Source organism: Vollenhovia emeryi, unplaced genomic scaffold (genome assembly GCF_000949405.1).
Source record: "Vollenhovia emeryi isolate VEMERY1.0 unplaced genomic scaffold, V.emery_V1.0 DF939202.1, whole genome shotgun sequence".
Taxonomy (NCBI): Eukaryota; Metazoa; Arthropoda; class Insecta; order Hymenoptera; family Formicidae; genus Vollenhovia; species Vollenhovia emeryi.
This window is the reverse complement of record NW_011967164.1, coordinates 283,605-309,494: the sequence shown is the minus strand read 5'-3', so window position 1 is coordinate 309,494 and position 25,890 is coordinate 283,605. Positions and strand designations below refer to the sequence as shown.

Genomic DNA, 25,890 nt, shown 5'->3' with positions numbered 1-25,890 from the left:
ATTTCAAAGAAATAAATAATTTCGTGGAATAAAGCTAAAATTCAAAAAGTTATCCAGTTTAGCTCGCGTATAAATCGAATTTTCAACTTGAAATCTTTATTACCAACATTTCAGCAATAATTGTTTGTATTTGATTAGTTGTAATTAATGGAAATATAACGGCCGCAATTATTAATAACAGAATGTTATTCACAATTGTGTTTGGCAATATTTCAGAGCGAGAGGATCAAGGATTAATTATTATCACGCGGAACATTGTTCTTCACTGACCTGTGCACAATCTCCTGCTGAATCCATTCCCGAACCTTGATGTGGGTGTCAATAGTGGAGCTGGAATTCTGCCTCGATAGCTTCGATCTGCGTCCAAAGTTGGAGTTGTTGTCGTATGCCTTGTCGTTCTTTATCACGTCGTTCAAATCTGGCTTGCTGTCGCTTTTGTAGCCTAGCTGGCCGTAATGGTTCTCGTGTTTATCAGTCTTCGACCTCTTGACAGAATCGTTTTTCTTCTCGCTGCCGCGTCTCTTCAACGACTTCTCTTTTCCCTTCACGTTCTGCTTCTTATAATAGATGTATAGGAAGGCCGTGAAGTTTATCAGTATAAACACCACGAAAAAGACAATCACCATCATCATCGCCGACGAGGTTCTTAACGTGCTCGGCTCTATCGTCGAGCCCTCCCCGACGCCCCCAGCCGTTGTAACCACAGGTGAAAATGGCGTCCCCTCCGTGCTGGAATCTGCGACGCTGGACGAGGGCGCGTACCTGCTTGGAAAAATATCTTGCACAACCCGCGACTCTTGACAAAGACGTGTAAAAGTGCAACAACAATTCTACACTCAGAAGAAAAAGTAGAGTCTCGTAAATTTCTTCAATTTAAATAAATTTCCTCGAGGTGCAATTATTGTCTGAAATCTTTTTCGAATTAAAAAAAATTCACGTAAAGTATTTTACGTGTTTTCAGAAAGGTAATTTAAATTGCTGCAGCGATGTGCATTTAACAGCGAAGCGGCGAAATGCGTGCAGCACAAAATTAATTATTACCGACCCAGTATCGTGGCCGTTGTGCTTCCGGTTGGCGGTATTGTTGACATATTTGCCAATCCCGTCGGCGAAGTCAAGAATCTGCGGTCGCGGTCCTCTCGGTCGTGTCGGGCCCGAGATGTCTTTATTCGGGTGCCTGAGCAGATTGGGCAGGTCCTCATTCCAGAACTGCATCTCCGCCGAACGATAGTGCGCGCCTACGTTGGGCGGTATGGCTGCGTGCGAGGAAAAGTATTGCGTAATGTGCAAGTGAAACAGAATTCCCGACGCGGCGCCAAACGTCAAACAATAGATCTTGCTTTGTAATCACGTTATTTCGACCGCGGGACGCATGAATGGAGAGGGCGTTACATGAATCGGAATCTCCGACGACTTTATTACATTTCGGTTAGCGCTCGCATGCTTCGAGACACGCCGATGCCGTGATTTCTGCTGACTTACTTAGATTGAAATACGTTTGATTGGCAGGATCGTATTCCGGCCACTCGATCTCATACTGACCCCATTCCTTGAACACGCTAGTCAGATAGGGATATCGCTTCGCGACGTTGGGATTCCTGGGGGATTCGAATAATTTCTTTGATAAATAATCACGAATGGCTAATGCAGCGGCGGAAGCGCCGCCGATAACTTTTGTTTAGGCCGTGTACGGGGCGGCTTGGGATTAATACCGCTAGGAAATTGGAGTGATATAGGGGAAGAAGGTATCGGATAATCCAGAATGGTCCACAGGGATGCTCGAGGTGCTGTTCTCTTTCTGTTATTGTAAAAATGTTGCGCAGTTAGACGTGGAATTCAATTTGGTCAAACTCAAGTTTTTTTCGCAAACGCGTTGCAGAGTTAAAAAATTCAGCACGTTTTGTAATTTAAATCTGAAAATTGTAAAATCTAAAACTTTTTTTGTTCAAGTGTAAAATTCCACAAACCCTCTCGTGTGTGCGTACGTGTGTGTGTGTGTGTGTGTGTGTGTGTGTGTGTGTGTGTGTGAAATACCGAACCATAATATCGTAATCCAGTGGATTACCTAGCGTCCATCGACTTTTAGAAATCTCTATTAATTTTGAAGATGCAGCTCGCCGGTGCACATCGGCGGTTTCAGCACGCGAGGAAATGATTTTTTAATGACGGTCTGACTGAACGCGATGTATCCGATCGATCACGCGTGGCGGCGCGGCGTTCATACAACGTGGAACCAAAAAAAAAGGGGGGAAAAAAACGTTTTCCGTCAGTCGTTATCACTGACGGTGCTCCGGGACAGATGCTGCGCGTCGTTTATTATGGCAAAGAGGCGCGGCCCTTACGGGGACGCGGATACGGTAACGCATGAAATATCGATCAGCTGTGCCAGCGTTTACAAACGCGTAGCGTTCGCCCGCTAAATCTAAATACCTTTGTTTTGCTTAATTGCGCCGACCTAGTTCCCCTCTGAGCTCTGTCACCATAGTAATGCATAGGTTCTAGTCAAGCCATATGTTCAAAGTGTCTGGCAAAAAATAGCGGGGATATAATGCGAAATATGGTTGCACAGACGTGTCGCGCAAGAAACGAATTATCCGCGGGGAAAGTAGCGCAATGCCGCGAATGCGAATGTTAAATCGGTACAATTAAAATGTACAGTTAAAATGTAAAACTTATTCCCGATTGATATTTTAATAAAAGTAATTCGCGAGTTCGGTATACGCTTCGTGTGGATCTCATACGTAAAGTCGTACTTCGCGTCTCGATCTGTTAATCTTGTCCTTTTAAATGTTAACGATAAGACAGAAACGGCGCGATAATATACTTGAATTGTAACGCGCGAGGATTCGATTACTCTAATTCGCGCAGACTCGGCTGTGAATTTTGTATGTAATTAAAAATTCGACCTTTCGCAAAGTAATTGCGAATAAATTTTTTATGCAATTAGAAATTCAGTATTTTCCCATTTAAACAAAGCGTGGCTTTTATACAGAGGGAATATTGGGCTTGTCCGACCAAATAAAGCGGAATGTTTTGTTGAATAAAACGAAATATCGAAATAATTCGGAACTGCGGATAATCTGCTTTCATCGCGCAAATTAAAACGGCCGATTCGCCGGATCGTTAATTCGGCAATATCGAGCATCAGCATAACAAGCGTCAAATTGCGTCGTGCCAATACAGAACCGAATTCCGAACACGCGTATAATGCGTGTATATTCGTGTATACAAAACAAAATGTAAAGGATTCGATGACTTACAATTAGTTTAGCGAGAATCTGAAAAAGATTATCCGAATTCGTATAAACATTGACCTTTGCGTTATGGTAAATATTTATGGTAGAAAAATGAAATTACGTTGTAATCGGGAATTGCGATCCATTGTACTTTTTTCCCGACATTATTTCGCTTAGCTATTAACCAGTAATTCAGCATTCGGAATAACAATGCCTCCCTTTATCTGCATTGAAAGCGACACGATATGTCGCGTCCACCAAATCTGTCTATACCTAAACCGCATTTGTAATAAAATGTATACACTAAATGTGTACAATAATTTTTTAATTAATTTTAAACATATTGTGTAATTTATAAATTTTGCTCGCACACATGTTCCTCCATTAAAATATTTAAAATCTGTGTTTCCAATAATGACATATTTATAACGATATATATATTTTTAACTTACATTAATTTTTATAAATATACAGTTTACATTTTGCAAATTTCCACTCCTGCAAATTTATCCGCCGTTTAATTTATAATACTTTGTAAATTGTTTAAATCGTTTATTTTCGAATTGAGATGTGCTTATAAAGTTCAGTTGTTTCCAAATGCGCAACGGAAAAATATATTACTGCCTGGTTTAATTAAACGCCTGAATGTTTAGTTAATTGAAAATCACGTTCCCAGATACGTGTGTTACCAAGTCCAACTTTACCAACTACGGATTTTCGCGTCAACGCCCAGCAACAATTGTTCGCCAGTTGTTATTAAATACGATTGTTTCTACGCGGTGGCCGCCGCTCATACGTTGAACTTTCAATACTAATTTTAATTTAACTTTAATGCTCATCGTGATAATTTTCCAGATTATGATTCAAATTTATTAGTTCTCTTTTTTCAAGCTTGCGTAATCACAGTCAGCCAGCTCTGCAAATTTTATTTACATTTTTCAATTAATAATTTGCTGCGTTGAATAAAACGTGAAATATTTCTGAATATAAGGTGCACACAAGAGGAATAAATTTTCAATTTGTCAAAATTTCAACCGAATAAAATAACTTCTTTTAATTCGCACATTATTATTCATAACGTGGTTATCTATAATTTTAAGCTTTAACTCGAGCTACTTTAAAATAGAAATAAATTTAAATTAATGAATAATTGAAGTATCTGCAATTTAAAAAAAATGTTTCGAACTTTTTAATTAAAATTTCTTACTTAAGAGATTAATTTCATATTTCCAAATATTGCAACGTATAAATTATCGCATGAGGTTCGTGACTAAACGCTTTTTCTCAGTAACTCACCCGATATAAGCAAAGCTGCACCACCAATTCATTATGGCTTCTGAAAACAGTGTCTCCCTGATGTCATATCGACCCCGTAAGTTGTACTTGCTGCCGTCTAATGGGACACCCAGTACATAGGGCAACTCTTCTCCGTGCACTGTGTGTTGACGTTGTTGCTGCAATATAACGAGATCACTAGATGTGCTTTTATACCGAGGCGCGGATTTTATCGACACTTCTATGCTATTCGCATAACTCGAAAATATCAAAAGCTCAGGTTGTTACTTCTTTTCGACGTATCTCCCGCGCTCCATCTCTCGTTTTTTTTACTCTCTTTCCACATGTATCCTCTAAAATTTCCATATTTTGATACTCCCAACTATCAATACATCTTGCTACAATTATTCATTTCATATTTATTCACTTCTCATTTATTTTTATACCTCAATTTACATTCAAAATAATTTTTATCTATTTTGTATTTCAGGTAATATGTTCTGTGTTATGAAACAAATACCTATAGGGGCAAAAATGTATTATCTGATATTTCAATGTACAGAAAACTTTTTATTTCATAAAATTAAAAAAATCTCTTCAATTTGTAGACTGTTAATAAAATTATCATTTCTCTCAGTGATATTCAAATGCGTAAATTTATCCTAATATTTTCTTCGGTACCTAGAATTACGTAAAATGTATATTACTTGATGCTTACAGCTGTAATACTTAACGAGCCATTTTCAATTAATTTAGCTGTTAAACTAAACTTTATTTCGAGTTTAAACTTGCTCATCATCAATCCCACTAACAATTTTCGAATGAAATTTCCTGGGCGCGAGTTCTCAGATTTATCGCAATCGTAATTATTTTTAGCGCGATAAACCGAGCGTATTTACAAATGCGTCAATTTGTGAAGTTCAATAAAGGGCGGAATTTACGAGAACGAGTAGAAATTAAAATTCATCGACCTCGCTCGCCACGTATACAAGAGAGAGACATGTAGAGAGACGATGAGAGAGAGAGAGAGAGAGAGAGAGAGAGAGAGAGAGAGAGCGAGGGAGGGAGGAAGAGAGAGAGGGAGAGCAGAGAGGAATTGAGAGAGAAAAAGAGAGGGATTGACGTAACTTGACATGGAAATGATGTACACTGCAAATCGCTATTTGCAGATTTAAAATCTAATATCCTTGTTGACGTGAGGATGGCGTTGTACCCGGAGGTACATTCAATTTAACGATATTCTCGGTTACCGCATGGCGGGATCGTTGCCGGCGCACGCAACGGCGATAAAAATAGTTGGCCGAAATCCAAATGGGTTCGCAGCTCGGATTTTTCTCTCGGTGACTGTGCGAGCACAATGGCCGCCACTGGGTCGCAACTCGTCCCTTCTGAACTAAGAAACCGGGAACAATGAATACAATGCGCCAGCTACGTCGGGTGTTCCAAAAATTCCGCCCTATCTTTCGCCAGTTCATTGGAAAATTTAAAGTTGATTCTCCTTTAAGAGATTTGATCGCAGGCTATCGACGCTGTCACTATTTTCTCATTGTGAACTTCAGCGACTGGCAAAAGTGTTTCGTAATTTCTTCGTAATTTCCTAGCGATGTTATTTGTGCGACGATAGCTATTTCAAATAAAATTCATGGAGCGGGGAAGTCCAGGTTCTGGACTATCCTACTTCATAAATTCCAATCCTGGTAATATTTTTCGCAACAAATTATTTACAGATTATGAAAGGATGCCTAATTAGCATCGTTATTAAAAGGTACTAAGATGCAGCTTGACATTTCTATTACTGTTTGTTTTATTAACGTAAAACGGTAATTTACTTATCATTAAAATTCATCGATTTAAAAACATTCAATAACGACTTATTAAAAATAGAATCCTTGAAATGCCATCTGCTGATTGCTCGAAAAGCTGCGATCTCGACGAGAGGAGAATCTATTTTCTAAAATCTTTCCAACGTTCCGTCTCGGTTGCTCTCTAAACAATCAACGCTCTTACGCTTCTTGAGGAGAAAACCATAATGTATATCTTTCTTTCCCGTTCTCTCTCCTTTTCTCTCGCACTATCGCCTCCCTTTCGCGGCTAGAGAATTAGAAAAAGTAAATTTCCCATTTCAGATTTCGCCGATAAAGTACGGCGATGAAAAATGCCCTCCGTTTTCAGGAGCAACACTCCGCACGGGGGAATAACAACGTTGCATGAAACTGCACGAATTGGAGCATTGAAGGAAGTGCACTTTAACTCATCATCCCCCGCCAGACCGCCGCCCCCCCCCCTTTTTCCTCCCTTTCTCCTCCTCGCATCCATTCCTCGCCCATTGACGCAGCGCGCAACATTTTTCCCGCTCCATGTCGGGTCCCGCTTTGTCGAGGGGCGTCTGAGCCGCGATAATCGATCTTCGTTGTATCGTCGAGACCTACTTACGCCAGAGTAGTCTTGCATAGCTTTCGGATGCGAGAAGACGTACATGTAGCTCTTCGGGTTCGCCCTTGAATGCAAATTGGCAGTCATTATTAACGGCGCCACGGTGCCGCTATCGGAGAGCGCCTCCAGCACCATGTCCCGATTCTTCGTCGCGTACTCTTTCGTGAAACCGCTCGAGAAGTCGCCGTACTGCTCCAGCACTTTTGACAGGATCAGCTCCGGCTCGAGCTCGTGCGTCGCCTAAAGGCACATTTTTACACAGAAAATTACAAGTCTCGGCGAGAAAGTGCGGTAATGGAACAACCTAATCACCGCAACGTATGTTTAAGGGTCTAGAACTGAACCACTTCTAGCAGCAATTTCTAATCCGCAGCGGAGAATCCAAGGATCCAGAAGCTGAGGAGGGTAGAAAAGGAGGAGATCGTGGAACGTAGGAATCTGGAGGTTCGAAGCTCTGGGAAGGAAAATGTCTCGAGATAAATCCAATAGGAACGAAGGAAAATAAATAGAACAAGGATTGCTTCATATTGGGATAAACGAACTCAACACACGGGTAAATTTACTTTGGCATGGTCTCGCAGGATCTCATCTCGTTGTCCATCAAGCATGCCGTGTAACAAAGCAACTGGTGGCAGGATGTGAAATTTCTCGGATTCCGTTATACCGTACATCAGATCGAACCTGAAAACAACGTATAATACAATTTATTATTTTTCATTTCGCTAAATGTAAATACAGGATTTGCTCCAAATGCCTTCGATCCCTCTGCACGCCTTGGGGGGACTGATTACAGACATATATCTCGTAATCCATTCATCACGGTAAATATTATATTAATATACGAAGAGAATTTTATTTTAAAATTTACCCTGGCTAAAACAACGCATTACCCGCGCGCCATTTAGCGTTATCCTTATTTTAGGGTAGCTTGTTCCATTTTCTTGACAAGTTAGTTAACAATTAAATCTCCTCTTTCAATTAATAACGAATACAGTATAATTATTTTTTATATTACCTCTCATCTCCATCCATTCTTGCTAAATTGGTAGATATCGTTTCAACGCAATCTGATTATGTTTCCACGCTGTCTCTCATTGTTTTATTAAATTTTACTTTGTCAGTATCATTCTTTTTTAACTCAATTAGATGTTTAACTTTAACTTCTGTCTCTTTAACTTCTTGTTTATTCTCCGACTTTCTTCAAGGCCCAGATTTTCATTTTCTGACTAAGTATTAACCGGAGGTTAGTCGACTCTCTCCATCTGTTTTTATATTATTATCTAAGAAGAGATAGAGAATCTGTCACATGCGAGGTGACGCTTGAATTTAAAAGAGAAGTGAAGTATACCGCGCTTCGGCAAAACCAGACGGCATCGCGGAAAAGAGGCCTCGATTGTTCAATATTAACGACTTTCACGCCGGTAACGTTTCTTCTTTAGAAAGGTAAAATCGTGTAATCGTGGGACAACGTGGCATTCGAAGAACTGTATGAGAATTTTTGGAAATTTTATCGTACATTCTACTGGCAAAATGTATGGTAAAATTTCAAGAAACTCACATGACATTTTTCGAAACGCCATGTTGTCCTACGATTACATGACTATCGGGATAAATTTTAAGAAAAAATTCTCTCCGTCCGGTAAACATTACCGACGATTCTACCTGCATCTCGAAATGTTATTGTTCGGCAATTTGTTACTTTGGACGAAGCACCGCGATTAAGATTAATATTCCATGTCTAAGCCCTTGGGAAAATATACCTTAGAAAACCTTAAAATTTTACTTTAGAAAAATAAGAAATATGAAAAGTAAATCTGAACACTTTAAACTTTTATTTGAGGTAAACTTAAAACTTACTTTAAGAATTCAAAAGAAAACTTTAAGAATTGTGAAATGTGATATAATTTATGATACCGCGTGCGGTTTTCTTCGTACGAGAAAGTGCTATGTCGCCCGGCCCTCTAGCGGGAACTTTGACAGGCTTGGCTATCTAAAAATTACTTCAAGTGACCAAAATGACTCTAAAATTTCTCAAGTAAACTTTTAACTTCTTTAAGTTAATTCTTAGATTTAAAAGATTAAAAGCTGTAATTTTATTTAAAGTAAATTTTCCCAAGGGAGGACAACAACTTTGTTTCCTGGATCGTCATTCGAATAATCTGTACTTCCACGAGATGTACAGGATACTGGAAACATCCCTCTACGTATTTGCGATATCCCGGAAATGTTCTTAGAACCCGCGTGTGCTGTCGGGGACTTGATAGAAAAAAAATCCCAAATCGTACCTGCCGAAGAGCTGGACGTTCTCCATTAAATTGAGCGGCTTGTCGGGGATGACGGCGCGGTCGATCAACGGTGCGTAGGCCGGCACGTATTTCGGCTTGTGGATTTTCACGTGTAGCAGCCTGTCTACGTCCTGGTTGCGCAAGCAGAGCGCCAGTTCGCTGTCGCTGGTGGTGGGACAGTTGAGAGCGTGCGCCACCTGAAAAACGATCCCCGCCATTGCTCACGGGCGCAATGAACGCGGGCCAACGACCCTGCACCCTCGGCATCGATGTAACTGTGTAACGATTCTTCGCCGTGACGAGCAACGATATGTCTTTCCGTCGAATTCAAATCGCGGGCGGGGCAGAAACACGGCGCCGCCGTTTGTGAAACATACGTTTTACCGCGGTAAAAACTGTGATAAACGGCGGTCCCGCCGTTTCGGGATTCTTCGGAATTCACCGCAAATGAGACTGGGAATTCAAACGGCTTAGAATTCGAGAATTGCGGAATCGTAGTACGACAAAAGTTGCGTGTAAATAAAAACAAAAGTTCGGTTCTTTTTCTTTCAAATTAAAATAACGAAAATTAATTACACGAAAAGCAAAGAGCAAGAAGAATCTTAGGATTTCTGCAAGTTTACGATTTCAAACGTGAGATTCCCAAAGGTGGAGACATTTTCACGTCGGGATAAATTGCGATATCATAATTTATAAAGATACGAGTCACTTTACGTAATCCGGAAATTTATCTCCCTCGGAAAAAACATTCGAAATTACAGAAGTCAAAGAATTGGCGAGTTCTTGGTGCGAGACCAGATTCGACGTTTCAAGAATCCGAGCGTCTGATTTAAAACGAACTCGAGATAAACTCTAGGGATGTAAAGGTCTTTCAAAATCTAAAATTAAGCCAATCAGGGAATTAATGATAATAGATGCCGCATGTAGTGATTTGTCATTCCGCAAAACTGAAATCCGAGCGCATCAATCCTCATCTAGCGTTTTTATTCGCGACTATTATGCAGTGGCGTCTTTCTTTACCTGCTTGGTAATTTGCAATGGCGCCTTGCCGATGGCGTCCGCGCTCATTGCTGATCCCGACATCAGAATGGCCCGTTTGAACAATCCTGCACCAACAAAATAAGGACGCAACTGATTAACAACTCGGCTATTTAACGTCGCTCAGCAGTTCTCAAATTTTATCAAAGTTCTTCCCCGCGCAATACGATAGTGAGAGATCCATTTTTTAACGAGAAGGAACTTTGTTGTCGCCAGCAGTTAATTAACGAAATAAAGAATTGCGACTTCAACTGGCAGGTGGTTTGTTTAAATTGTTCCGACGTTTCGGCCATCCGGGTTGTGGTCCTTTTCAAGGAAGTAAATTTCTTTTTTAAACTGACTCTCTCTGCAAACAACTTTAGCACTTAAAACGCTTTTAAAGATTCTCTATTATAATTGACCCAAAAAAATGTATAGAAATGTTTCCATAATATTTTAGATAATGTTTCAAATTTATTCCCGGCTAATAATTTCCGCGCTTAAAAGTAAATGCTTTTGAGAATTTTCTGTCATAATTGACGCTGGAATTATTAGAAACGCTTTGTCCATGATATTAAAATTATTTGTTACAGGCTAGTCCCTTTTCCCCCCGACAATGACAATGTCGTATTTACAATTTTCAGGCTGTGGCGTAACAAACGATCGCACTTATGTTATGCGTGGCTAAAGTAGGAGCGCCGCTATAAATATAAAATGGCAGCAATATTTGAGAACCCTCGGCGTGGCACGGGCATTTCTGTCTCGACGTGTAAAATATTAAGTCCGGTTATTTTTCATTGCACAATATAATTATTGGCCGGACGTGGTGGCATTGTGCGCCCGGCCGGAAGAGAAAAGTTCCTTTCCCCGGCCGCCATTGCGAGCCGGTCGGGTGAAAAATGGTCGACATCTTCTTTCTTGCTTCTGCTCGTTCACGCTGACCCTGCCGAGCGCCGGCCGAGCACTCGAGAGTGCTTGAGTGCTCGCGGTCGATGTGTGCTCGCCATTGAACACGTGTAGACCGGCGATTCTTAGTCCCTTGTCAAACGTGGAAATATCACAATGCAAGTTCCTGCTCGGAAAGCGGGCGAAAACTCAAAAGAAGTAATTGAAGTTGTTGAGATCTGAATAAACGACCACCGGCGCCGGCAGCGTGGCAACTTAATGTTGTCTCTTCGCAATAAGTTCTTTACAGGTTTGCCTCTGAAGGAGACGCTTATTTAGGAATATCATTAAATCGATTACCAATTTAATTGCGTATACTATTTCGACTTCAGCTTAAGACTGTTTCAACTGCGCGTCGAAAGTTCGTTGCTGTGTCGACAGAGAGACGTGTACGCGAAAATATTTGACTAAGATCCGACCCGACTAGGGCTTCTGTTACACAGAATAAAATAATTGTCAAGTCCAAAATATACTCAAATTGACGCGTCCATTGTTTCGTATATACGCAACGATCTATAATCTTCTTAGAAATGTTTGACAATCTTAGCTTTCAGCCATTTTACGGTCTCATTTCAAGACTATAATTTACTTTTAATATTATATTATATTATTTATTATAATCTTCGATTGGAAAATACGTTCCATTCAATATCGTTTTCTTTACATTCAAGAACGTTATTTTTAATAAGAATATATTTTTCTCGGCTGAACGGCTTCAATTCAAGCGAGTTTTCTTCGTTTAACGCAATATAATCTACACGGCGAGGATCTTCTCTCAAAATTTATCCTGAAAATCATGTAATCGTGGAACAACGTGGCATGTTGAAGACCTTTATGAGAGTTATTTGAAATTTTACCATATATTCTACTAGTAAAATGTATACTACGTATAATTACTAGTGAAATGTATAGTAAACTTAAAAAAAAACTCTCGTAAAGTTCTTGAAAATGCCGCGTTGTCCCACCATCACATGATTTTCAGGATAAATTTTGAGAGAAGATTCTTTCTGTGATTGTATCAACAATTATTTAAATACAACTATATTTCTAATCGGTACTTCTTCATAATTTTGCCGCAACAAACATTCACCTTCCTCGTTAATCTTGAGTCTCGTCCCAAATTCTTTCATGACCGATGAATCATCCGCATAAGCGAAAGCACACCGATCGAATATTGTTTCGCCCGTACACGCGGGCTGTACTGCATTTAATGCAAGTGCACGTATGCCTATCTCTCTCGCCCTGATTCCTCCAATTAATCCCACGATTATCTCCCGTCGACTCGGAAATCGCGATCCCTATATGCGATCACTGTGCGCTCCTATGACTATGGATAATGTTTCCAATTACAGCGAGGAGAGGGATTAGCTCGGATTGCATATAGTCCTTCGGTTCTTGCGAGCGAGTATCGCTGCGAGTGGATGTTCAACTTTTTTCCCTCCCCGGAACGATTGGCAGAAATTAGCAGGAATCAGATGACGATAAAACGGGAAATGGAAACTGAACCGTGGAAAGGAACATCGAGGAAGAACGGATTTAGAAAATGGACGAGAAAACAAACGCGATCGATTATAACCGAGTATTTTTGTTCCTCGTTTACCTTTCTTGTTAGTAACCGGACTGATTAGAAGTAGATTAGCGAAGATAGCTCCGGTTCCATGACCGATCAAAGTGACGCTGTTAGGGTCGCCGCCGAACTCCGCGATGTTTTCCCTCAGCCAGAGCAGTGCCGCTATTTGATCCAGCAGTCCGAAATTACTTGCGGTGTCGTCTCTAATCCCGGGCCTTAGGAAACCTGCAACGAAAGTCTCGCGGTCATTACGACAAAGGAATATTTGAACATTTATAAGTTATTCTTAAGCATCCCCTTAAGCGTCGAAAGAGAGCAACAGTTTGGGAGAGCTGAGGAATATGAGGATCGTGAAATCCTAAGATTTAGAAACCTGCGGACTCAGAAGCGTAAAGCTCGAAGGAAATAACAAAGTGGGAGTCTCCCCGAGCCAATTAGGAATTTAAAAAGTCACGGGACTACGGGATCCAGTGATCCGGGGGAGTCTCCTTGAATTTTTCAACGGTAACTACCTGTTAAACTCGAAAATCTCCCGGAATCCGCGAGGGAAGGAAGCGAAGCTCATTAAAATGAGTCCCATAAATACCCGGCTGCTCGACAGCTTCCGGAAGCTTCCGCGAGAGACACACCTTTCTTTATTATTTTTTTTCCCCTCTCTTATCGGGGATCTCGAATAACTGGGATTCCAGGCGCCAAGATCCCCCGGGGGACCCGTGTATTCGGTGTCCCAATTAATTAGCTCCGCGGAGATGCAAAATTCCCCCCTCGTGCTTAAACATGAAGCACTTTCGCGCGGTAACGCGATCGCCGGCGCTCTTTTTGCCCGGCGCGGCGCAGCGCGGTGGCCGCCTCGCGCTCTCGGGACCATATTTTTCCCCTGTTTTGCGCAGGGCGGACACGCGGCGGCGGCGGCGGCGGCGGCGGCGGCGGCTGAAGCTATCCGCAGGCTTCTCACGGGCTAACTCCGGGCCGCCCGGAGCGCGGGTCGGGGTTACTAAGCGCTTCCCCAGCACTTTAACCTAATTTATGATTATGGTTTCGCGTCCGCCTCTTTTTTTCCTTCCACCAACCACTCCACTTACCGGATATACCGAATGTACCCACACCCGCGTACACGCGGGCCGCGCCACCGCCGTGCGAGGGGGCGACCCCCCACGTCTATTTGCATCGCGCCCCCGTCGTTGTCATCTCGCGAGAAGGGATTGCCGGAATCTCGCTGTTAACCCCTTCAGGACGGCCGGTCGCGCACGGCAATTTCGGATTGCAGGTGCCCGCGTGCGACGCGCCCGCGCTTCTGGATGGCAGTTTTTAACCAACTTTTTGAATAATGACGCTTTCGCATGACCGCTCTCGTGTACAGCGAGAAATATATACTATTACTACATCAGTTTTATACTTTTTTAACGTAACAATGAGAAAAGTGCACGCCTGAATAATACGCGGAATAATTTAACGGTTTTTCCTTCGTGGTTTTTTTTGTTTCTTTTTCTCGTAGCAGAAAGTACCAAGCCGCGATCTAGCACGACCTCATTGTTGCTAAATCGCTCGTATGAATACGAATATTTTTACAACTGATTCGAGCGGCCCCAGAGACGGAGCTTGACGTCGCGCGTTACTCCCGCGGGTTTTGCAAAAGTGCGCGAGATTGGGCTCCTCCATTTTCTCACGGCTTAAAATTATTTGCGACTAAGCTGATACGGCGGAGGGCATCATTTACATTTCCGGCGACGTGATAAATCTACTCCCTTGTACCGCGCGACCTCGGTAAACTTTCTTTGAAGGCGAAGTCCAATATTGAAAAGCTCGAAGCGATAAAAATTTAGATAGCAAGTTTGCGAAGCAGGCAGCAGCCATGGTAAACGACAAACCGTAACGAAGTTATTTATACAGCGCGCTGCACAGTGAAGGTATATTAGGCGTTGGTAGTTTTCCGCTTGGCGGATCGATCGACAGTCCACCGCCGTCTGCAGATAAGAGCGTAACCGAGAAGAGGGGAATCGATTCTCGCGACGATCTCTGGGTATCCGAGACCGCGACTCCTCAGAGATTTTATATACTTCTCACCTAGGATGCCGAGTCGGAAGTTAATTGTAACGAAAACAACGTTGCCGTAGGCCGTCAATATGGCGCCGTCGTAAGGATTGCCGCTGTTCCACTCGAAACTTTCGCCGTGGATGAACATCATGACCGGGTACCTCCTCAAATTTTTCTGGCCTGAAACAGGAAGCAAATTATTAAATGTTTTATGGCCGCGATACAAATATTTGTATCGCAAACGTCTCGTTTCATTGATATTCATAATTTCTTGGCGAACAAGTCGCCCGGCTTTTCTCCATTCACTCTTTCGTACTAATCGATGAGCGACGATAAAAACTCCATTATTCTCCGGGGATCGGCGATATTTTACCCTCTGCAGCGATGGTAATTTTTTAATTGTATTTAAGAAGCTTCCGTATCCCCCGGAACGCTCCTCGAGGATCTCTGATTTACATCAGGCGAAAAATTATCGCCCGAGTTTGTTCGCGAAAATGGAAGCACCGGATTAGTCCCGAAATTTATATCACCTCCTTGCGAACTATTCACACACAGTGAGTTTTCGATATTAAGGTAACTATAAATTCTTCCCCACCTTCTCCGCCCTTCGAACGACGTAGTTTCCTTTTAGCGTACGATCCGCAAATTAGACTAGGACGACAGTCTTCCGCGAGATTTATCGGAAAATTCGTTCCGCGCCATACTTTCTGCTGACATTTGAATATCGAATTTGTCGCTGATTGTAAGTAAATCATTCCATCTGCGAGTGCGCGGCAATAAAGCATCGGTAGATCAAACGCGATTGTCAGTGATATGACCGTCGATATTTACGAGTTTTGTGTAACGGATTACCACGTTTCAATTATTTATTGGAGCTTCTTATCCTTCCCGAAATTAACACCCACTTCCTAAGAAGAGAAAGCTGAAGCTGAACCCATTTTTATCGAAGAATATCGAGTGCTAAATCTTTACATATTTATTAAAATTTATTTGGATACATATTTAGATTTGAGGGGTGTCTCTCGAACGAGATGAGGCGACATTAGGGAAGGAGAGGCAAATATCATTTACGTGACAGGCTACGTCGGGGATGAAATGGCAGGGATTTCATCCCTTGGCGACTTGGAGAGAGGCGGCGATCTAAAAACTCATTTAGCCGCGACGCTTATCCCGGGATTTAATTAACGGTTTCAATTATCACCGACGACCGTTCGTCGAACTAACGTATCTCCCATTTCCTCCGAAACGCCCGATAGAATGGCTGGCGCGCACTCGATACATCCCGATAAATCAAGACACTCGATCGTGACACTCTCCCTACCGGGTCTTCTTGCCACCCTTCTGACAACGACAACTCGTTCCATATATCTCACGGCGTGAATATCGATTTATCAATACTTAAGAGCCCCTGGATTGAGTTAGAGAACGCGCGTTTAAGACGTAAAGAAAGTAGCGGAGCCGCATTGAACGCCGAGGTGTTCTCAACGGATTTTTAACGCGACTTTACCGCCGCGTTATCGACACGGTCGCACTTTCGATTTCTCCAGCTGAGCCACGCAAATGCGCGCTTACCGCACGCGCGGCTCTCGTATATCGAAGTTTATGATATTTGTGGAACACGAGCGACATTGTAAGCGGACAAATATTCTGTCTCATTTCTCCTTTACGAGGAGCACTGCGACGGTTGTCGCGCAATCGCGTCCACGCTCGCGCTCCTCCGCTGGGTCCTATACATCATGGCGATCTCGAGCCGGAACAGGCGCCGCCGGGAGGACAAGAGAAAGCGACAGGGACACGGCGATCGCCGCGAAATTTACATGAAAATTGAAAGGCGGATCGATCGATGCCGCTCTGCATAAAATTGATGTATCGCGAATCATGCGCGGGAGATATTTTCATCTTCGGTCGTCACGTGAGCGCGCGCGGCTCGCGCGCGTGCAACCAAACCGCCGCCGCCGCCGCCGCGCTGCCATAAATCACTTCGCGTGTGAAGCTATATCCTAATAAAAGGAAAACCATTCCCCCCCCGAACGATGGTGTATTTCTCGCTATAAAAAAAGAGCACGCGCGCTCGTAACTCGCTCGAAACGTTTATGAAGGTCGCCGATGCGAGATACGCTTTCGTTCGGCCGGGAAAACGTCGCTGGACCATTCGTTGAAATCAAACACGGGCTTTCTGAGATGCAAATGGAAAGTAGAGGTGCGCAAATCGCCTCGAATTCGAATCGAATCGCTGAAGCTTCGTTTTCGAATCGTAGAGACTCGAGTTCGGACAGCTCGATGACTTCGAATCGTCGACGATTCGATTTCGAATGTGACATAATTTTACAAATAAACGGTGTCATTGAGAAAATTATCGAGTATATGGTTTTAATTTCAAATTAACATAATAGAGCAAAAAAATATTCGAATTGGATTCACCGAAGGTTCGTTTTCGAATCGTGGAGACTCGAGTTCGGACAACACGATGGTTTCGAATCGTCGACGATTCGATTTCGAGTGTGATACTGAAATAATTTTACAAATAAACGGTGTTATTGAAAAACTTTCAAGTACATGATTTTATTTTCAAAATTGCATAAAACGAGGCCAGGAAAGATTGACTCAATTTTGAACGTGAAAAGATTTTACTCGAAGAAGAACGGATTCGATTCGATTCGCACACGTTTAATAGAAAGTAACGGAGGCAGGTGTGGGATTTACCAGGAAAAAATAAGATAAGTGTAAATTAATTTTTTACTTACCCACGTTCCAAATGTTGCTTGCAAGAAATAAAACGTCGATTAGATCCATTTAAGGGTGAATAATATATATATATATATACAATATACATCGGTGCGGATTAATCGGAGGACTCCTCGTATCGAAATAGAGGTAGCTCAGGTCCGGATTAGCGCGAGAGGAACCCGGTCGCTGCGAGCAAATCAATTCCCGATATACGGACGGTTTTTATCGCGCAGCGTAATCAGTTTTATTGGCGCGTTGCTTCTGGCTGGCGCGAGATAAATATTTATGAGCGCGTCGCGGTGCGCGGAAACCGGTCTCGTAATTCACGGTGCCTCGAAGAGGCGACCTTCCTCCCGGTTGCCTCCGCATGCCTCGTGTAAATAATGGATTTACAGCCCCTTTTACGGCGTTCACCATACGCCCGGAGAAACCGGTTGACGCGGGCGTGCGCGTCGCATCGATAATGGCGCTGTAAATCAACGAAAATCTCCCTAAAGATCGACCGATACTCTCTCCCCCTTCCACCCCCCTTCGCTCCTTTCCTCCTCTTGGCCTGCGACATGGAAACGGCTTCTTTCGGGGGCGACGAGAAAGACGGGGGTGGGTGGTAAACCACCCCGGGGCACAAAGGGCGGAAAACGCGTCAGCCCCCGCCACCTGGCGAAAATCGCGGGAAACCCCTGGATGCTGTCGCTTGCAGCACCCCCGCGCAGATGGCGACACGAATATTATTTCGCTCCGGGGGTGGAAATGTCATTATTCGTAAGACTTTCGTGCGAGGCCTTACAAATCAATACGTTCGAGCCCGCGAAAGTCCGCCATCTTTCAATCATATTCAGCCGCGTATTGCTCTGCCGTTCATTGTTTTTCAATTTCATAAAATTAATATCAATCCCTTGTTTTCCAGCATCAGCCAACTTTGCAGATTGTTGATTATGTTGCCGTTAAAACTCGGAATTTTACATTTAATCAAACAAAAGTTGAAAATTAACGTTAGTTATTGTCGAACGAAACGAAAAATTGACAGATTTTAATTTTCTTTTATAACAGCGCCGGATGACAGGCAATTTCAGAGGGAATTCGATTAAATAGATACAATAGATACAAATTTATAATGGTGAGGATTATTTCGAGATTACCTTATATCTGCGTCCTGAGGTATGCGAGCGTTGAGGAGAAAATCGTGTCTATATTCACGCGAGTTATTTTTCCATCGCTCTGTACTTCAGCCTCTCAACGAAATCCCCGGGCTGGTATCACCAGCCATTTTCGGTCACGAGCGACTGCGGGGATTCCCGTAGTCCCGCGAAGCGATATACCCGTCTCGCTCGGTGCAAAGTGCGGAGTCGTGTCGGGAATTTTTTGCGAAGCGGCCGTTTCGCAAAATCGCGCGAGCTGCCGGCTGAACGCCGGAAATTGGAGGAACGACGGAACATGTACCGACCGCGAGCCTCTTCGCTTTCTTTCACTTTATCCCCGAGGCAAACCCGAGAAGCTTCTTGGCCACCACCTTGTTACGCTCGAATTCAATGTACCCTCATTTGTGCGATCGGAGCCTTGCGTCGAGATCACGTTGTCAAAATCAACAATATAACGACGTCGCCAATTTCAAGCATCGCTATACAAATGTAGAGGAGAGTCGTCTATTATGACCCTTGGCAAAATTTACTTTAAATGAAAAATTAAAGTCTTTCAAAGTAACCTTTCAAAGCTTAGAATTTACTTAAAGAAATTAAATGTTTATTTAAGAAATTTTAGAGTAATTTTGGACACTTGAAGTAATTTTTAGATAGCCAAGCCTGTCGAAATTCCCGCTAGAGGGCCGCGCAACATAGCAGTTTCTCGTAAGAAGAAAACCACACGCGATATTATAAATTATATCACATACTTTTCACGATTTTTAAATCTTTTCTTTTAAATTCTTAAAGAAAGTTTAAAGTTTACCTCAAATAAAAGTTTTAAGTGCCCAAATTTACTTTTCATGTTTCTTCTTTTTCTCTAAAGTAAAATTTTAAGATTTTCTGAGGTATATTTTCCCAAGGGGAGGTAAGCTCCTAATATGAGATAACGGAGTTTCCGCTAAATTAATAGACATCGTCTGTTGGTTCCACCATGAATTTATTGCCCTTGGCGTAAAATCTGTTTGGTGGAAAATTCATTGTTAGATCGTGCGTGTGATCGTTGTGAAAAAAGATTTGTGAAATTGGATGTTGAAAACCCATTGTCTCGTATCAGGAGCCTGTCTCGTAATGGAGGACTTTCTTCTATTTATTAAATTTATCTCTGCACACGCAAAATGCGACTATTAGAAATCATATTTAAACATAAAAAGAATCCCCGCATAATTTTGTGTGACACAGAAACAAAATAACATTATTTTTACGTATCATCTATCACTTGTTTCTGTATTACCGTACATTTACTAGAGATTCTTGTAAAAGTAGGGAGATTTATTTGTTGCAAAATACTGCAGCATTGCTTTCGTGTAACAAACGATAGAATTTATCGACAACTTCTTTTCCGCACAAAGCGTGCTTTTTTTTCTTATCTTGCTTGCTCCCGCTTTCTTTCTCCTTTTCTCTTTCGTGCACACACGTGCACGTGCACACGGGAATCTCAGATGCTGCGAAATCCGAGTTTATACCGTCGTGCCTAATCCGTAGAGCGATCGAGTTGTTAAATCCTGTGATTAGTGGGATTTCGCGCTCTTTCTGGCTTTTCGAGGAGACCGCGGGCACCGTGAGAGATCCGAATGTTCGATACCGATAGTGCGGTGTTGTAGATACATGGCTTGGCAAAGCCTTCCATTATCGTGGACGACGTTATTCAATCCGTAGTACACGTATTCCAATGTACACGCGGAGCGTCTGGAGCAGATAGGATGACGGAACGATGACCCTCTCACGTGCGCCACTCTCCATAAACGCGCGCGTTTATCGACCGCTCGTAATGTATTCGACTGGAAAATTCGAAATCACTCCTCTTTTTCTCCCCCCCGACTCCACCGGGGCCAGTGACACTCGATAAATTATGCCTGAAGCACGTCTTTAGACGATCTACATACATGTAATTCTCGATAAACTTTTACACGTTTATACGCCGTGTGTTTTAATACAAATTCGCATTTCGTCCTATATTTTTTTTTTCGTGTTTCACACGACACGTGAAATTATAAATAGACAAATGGATTCTATTCTGAATCTTGACACGGATTATAGATTATCTAAAACGAGCTTCACGTCGTAAACGTTTAAAGATATTATTTTAGTAGCGAATACTATTCATATAAATGGACGATCTTTATATAAAATAACCGAAACACCGATTTTAATTACACAAATAGGGGACAAAATTCAATATTTCCTTAATATCGGAAAAGTTTATTTTTGAAGAGCAATAGTGAATTTCAGTATTATTGTATGACAAAATTTCACATTCATTATTCAGCAGGACATTTCCAATTTTCTAACGGTACGTGCGATTATTTCTCAAAATACAGAAGAGGAGATCTTTAACAGAAGTAACCTTGTTACTTTTCGTGCTTCTGCTTCGCTGCGATTCGGACTTGTTCCCGCGACCAAAAGATATTCCGCTTTCGACGGTCTCGAGAACGAAATTTGCCGTGTGCTTGGATGATAGCGGTACACTCGTTGACATCTCCGCGAATAATAGCACCGATGGTAAAATAAGCAAGAGAAATATTTACAGTCACCCGCGGCGTCCGTTGAAAGACACGGGCGAAACCGGAGAGTGTGAGAGAGAGAGAGAGAGGGGGGGGGGGAGAGAAAAGAAATGTACGATTTGCCGCATGCCTTTCACGAGTCCCTTCTTGTTTATTCCATTCCCGATTCTTCCGGTCTCTATTTTATCATGTCCCCGTACCGGGATTATACGCCGGGGACAATAACCACTTATTTCAGTGGCGAGCATCTTCCACCAGCCAGCCAGATGCAATTTCTGGAGCTGCATATAAGGAATAAACATCCTCGGACACGTTCACCCGCTGCTTTTTGGCGGCGTATACAATTACCTCGTGAGCCTAGCGTTGCATTCCCCGAGGCGAGAGAAAGCCCAGAGTGCGTCCGCGGGAAGAATCAACCGAGACTAATTAAATTGTAATTATACCGTCCAAGTTTTGCCAACGTGACGCCGGGTTTAATTAATGCCGGAGTGTTTGGAAACATTTCGAGTGTTGAAAAGATCGAGGGAGTTCTCGGTTACGTACTTGACATTGGAAATTGAAAAAGTTTGATTAAATTGGAGCACAATAAATATGCCAACCTACCTGCGCCGGGTCTCATTAATTCCCAGCTGTTTTCATTATGAAGAGAATCGCACGAGAATTGCGTTAGCCGTCTTATTCCGAGCCGTTGACCGTTCTTTTTATCAATGTCCAAAGAGTAATGGTGGCAGTCGTTTCTCAGGACGCGGAACATCCCCGGCGTCTGGTCCGACGCCACGGTCCAGGATTGAAGTAACGAGGAAACATCTATAAAGATGTCCGCGTATCCCTTTCCTCGAGGTAACAACAGCGATTGTACCTCTTCGGGGATTCATAACGTTGTGACAGAAGATAGCATACATATTGTTGGTACAGTGATGGACAGAATGGTTGCAACCCTTTTTAATGGGTTTGCGAACGCGCATTTAGATTCAAGTTTACGTTTCAAAATCTTCTATGAGGATTATTTTACTCGATAGCCATAAACTCGTTAAAAAAGGGATGAAACCATTCTGTCCGTCACTGTACAGTGACGGACAGAATAGTTACATCCCTTTTTTAACGAGTTTAGGAACGCTCATTTAGATTTAGATGTAGTTGCAAAACATTTTCCCTGAAAAAAATTTTACACTAGTGATGGACAGAATAATTGCGACATGTTTTTGTACAGTGATGGACAGAATTGTTACAACCCTTTTTAATGGGTTTAGAAACGCGCATTTAGATTCAGGTTTACGTTTCGAAATCTTCTAGGAGGAATATTTTACTCGATAGCCATAAACTCGTTAAAAAAGGGATGAAACCATTTTGTCCATCACTGTACAGTAACGGACAGAATGGTTACATCCCTTTTTTAACGAGTTTAGGAACGCGCATTTAGATTTAGATGTAGTTGCAAACATTTTCCTTGAAGAAAATTTTACACTAGTTATGGACAGAATAATTGCGACATGTTTTTTGTACAGTGATGGACAGAATTGTTATAACCCTTTTTAATGGGTTTAGACACGCGCATTTCAGGTTTACGTTTCGAAATCTTCTAGGAGGAATATTTTACTCGATAGCCATAAACTCGTTAAAAAAGGGATGAAACCATTCTGTCCGTCACTGTACAGTGACGGACAGAATAGTTACATCCCTTTTTTAAGGAGTTTAGGAACGCGCATTTAGATTTAGGTGTATGTTCCAAAACATTTTCCCTGAAGAAAATTTTACACTAGTTATGGACAGAATAATTGCGACATGTTTTTTGTACAGTGATGGACAGAATTGTTGCAACCCCTTTTAATGGGTTTAGAAACGCGCATTTAGATCAGTTTACGTTTCAAAATCTTCTAGGAGGAATATTTTACTCGATAGCCATAAACTTGTTAAAAAAAAAGTGTCTCAATCATTCTGTCCATCACTGTACGTACGCGCGCCCTTCCACGCGCTGTTACGCGCGCGAATGCCATTGTTTGAATTGTTCACAATTGAAATACTCGCGTACGGCAAACGCGCGGCAGTTTTGAAATACTTATATCTGATTAGTGCATCATAAACGCCGTAGTTTTCGCAGATTATAAACGGTATAAACGGTATAAACAAATTACGCGCACAATGTGAGACGAGGGAAGGCGAAGATCTGGAGGCATTTCCAAGCCGCATTAGTATTCGTTTTAAGTCGCGGTCACGCCGTAGCGTGACTTTTTCTTTCTCGGGCCAGAAAGCTTTTAAGCTCCGCTTTAAAAAGGACAGTCCGGTTATCGTGGTGCGCGTAAATATGTCTAGACGCGAGGTAGAACCTGCCCGTTTCCTGTCCGCCACGCAGGATAAGCCGCGCGGGCGCTCCCGGCTAGGTTCCGCGGGATAAGTCCCTGCGAGTCCTACGCTTCATGCATTTAAACGCGTTCTCTAAAAGCTTTATTGCATTTAATAACGCGATACCGTAACGCTTCGCTTTCCGCTGGAAACGCGATTAGCTCGAATTTCTATTATCGCTAATAGCCTTTTATTATTCAAGAATTTATCTGCGTCCACCTCAGTAATGCGGTATTGACCCCGGCGGGGATTAATTTCGGCTTTCATCTTTAATGCTCATATGTTTGAAACGTTAACATGCCCTACTTCTCCCGTCAAAGGGGAATGATGGGAATTAAAGGAGATGTAAAAATGCGAATATTTCGAACGTTTAAACGTGACACTCGGCGAGAGTTTCAGCTTTGAATAGCCTCTAAATTTCCATTGTGCAAGTTTCGAAATATTTTCGGGGAAAAAATTTTAATTACAACCCTCATTTATTCAGTTGAATAAAATGTACAATTAAGCGTAATCATATTTTTAACAGGAAAGAGATAATTAATTATACTTTGTAGCTTTATTTTAATGCTCAAGCTAGTTGCGCTTATCTTGCAGACGTGTCCATTTTCAGAACTACATTTATACGTGTACATATTTAAGCTTGCACACGCGCGCGCGCACACGCAAGCGCGCGCGTTCAAAATATTTATAAATCGTTAAATATCCTTATTAAAATTTAGAAATCTATTAGGAAGACCCTCGCGAAACACAATAATTTTGATTTGCAGCAGTCATGGAGTTCCCGTGGCACATTATAATTCAGCTTTGCAATAATCATGAAGTTCCCAAGCAACATTACAATTTCGATTTGCAATCATCATGAAGCTTCCCTCAAAATCAAGCAAGTTTGGTTGGAAATGTGGCCGTCCAAATCTAACTCCTCCGATCGTTACTGCATACCTGCCACAGGTCGCAGTTCACCCCACGGGCTACGCACATAATTTATCGCAGAGAAACCGGCGGAGGGGATGACGGGCGCAGGGGGGGGGGGGACGGGGGCGGTGGGTTGCGACCGGAGAGTTGGCAATTCGAAATGGGAGAGAGAGAGGTTGTATTACCCACCCCCGTGCCCCCGTGTCTCCGCTGTTTGTATTTCTACTGCGGCGAGTGTAGCACTGCCTCGAGCGTCGTTTTCCGAAATTACGACACGATACCGTTACATCCGCTTGAGCGATGTACCGCGGCACGTCAATCGTTATACATTCTCCGCTATAATCGATCGGCCTCACTTCCGGTCAAATACATCACCCCCGTCTAGACGCCGCGTAAGCCACCGCCGTGGATCCGCTGTGGTTTTTCCTAGCGGTTGAAAATTCGTGCGTTCCCCGTGATATCGCGCCCGCCAAGTTTTCTACATTTCGAGCGTATCGCCACTTCCATATGCAAATTCATTCGAAACTCGACAATGTTTCTTAAATCTTGAAACTCGTGGTCTTCGTTGTAAAAAATTGTATTATAAATTTTGCATTTTTTAAATTTCAGACTCGTAAAATCTTCTCTGTAAGATGCGGGGAAAGAGTCTCGTACAATGGGAAATTGTGGGATTAATAAGACTTACAAAACGTAACTACAAAAAATTTACAAAACAATTTTTACCAGTTTAAGGTTTAAAAAACACTTATTAAGTTTATAATCTGTAAAACAATTTTTTAATCCCACAATTTCCGATTGTCTCTATCTCCGTACCTTACGGAGAAGATTTGGCGGGTCTGAGATTTAAAAAATTTCAAAAACGTACATTCGGACGCAATTGCACGGCTATTTTGTTTTAGCAGAAAAATGATTACGGCGAGTGAAACTGTTCTCTCAAAAGAATCCGGGAATTTTATATTTTCGCTAATATTACTCCGAAACTATAGGAGGCTCTTTAAAGGGACGTTTTTCGCCGTTTTTTCAACGGAACAAATAGCCGAACGCGACTGGATTACCTCGCGAACCGCGGGGTTTGTCTGTAAGTTTCAAATTTTTTTTTTCGGAGTTCACCGAATGCCCCCCGTCAGCCGCGATTTATAGCGAATTACTGGCATTCCATTATCGTGATCAGACCGCGCCGCTAAAAAGGCACTCATTTTCGCGTATTACATTTAATGCTATGCATAACTCCCGAGTTGCATCTCGCGTATGCATATTGCTGTATCTCGGGGCATTCCGTAGAGATTCCTCGCACTCGGGGCTCGTCACGGGTATCGCGCGCATTCCTCGCACAAAAGTCGTTACATCGTTACGCCCTCGCATTCAGCTCCGCGTATTTCCCTTTTTCCCCTTGTACAGCGCTTCCCTCCGGCCATTTACGTTTACTCATAGTCG

At 42.5% G+C, this 25,890-nt stretch overlaps 1 protein-coding gene across 2 annotated transcripts in view; it reads right to left on the bottom strand.

The window, feature by feature from the left end:
- Positions 1-25,890, bottom strand: part of LOC105561728 — a 58,504-nt gene that overhangs the window by 6,793 nt on the left and 25,821 nt on the right. Inside the window, exons 3-12 of one of the 2 annotated variants that reach the window (XM_012011965.1) lie at positions 14,826-14,975; positions 12,792-12,986; positions 10,250-10,335; positions 9,230-9,426; positions 7,508-7,625; positions 6,945-7,184; positions 4,533-4,690; positions 1,483-1,598; positions 1,046-1,256; positions 271-762 (exon numbers count right to left, since the gene is read on the bottom strand). In XM_012011965.1, coding sequence (XP_011867355.1) covers positions 271-762; positions 1,046-1,256; positions 1,483-1,598; positions 4,533-4,690; positions 6,945-7,184; positions 7,508-7,625; positions 9,230-9,426; positions 10,250-10,335; positions 12,792-12,986; positions 14,826-14,975 — 1,963 coding nt within the window. The remainder of the gene's footprint in view (positions 1-270; positions 763-1,045; positions 1,257-1,482; positions 1,599-4,532; positions 4,691-6,944; positions 7,185-7,507; positions 7,626-9,229; positions 9,427-10,249; positions 10,336-12,791; positions 12,987-14,825; positions 14,976-25,890) is intronic. The other variant, XM_012011966.1, reaches the window with a different exon arrangement.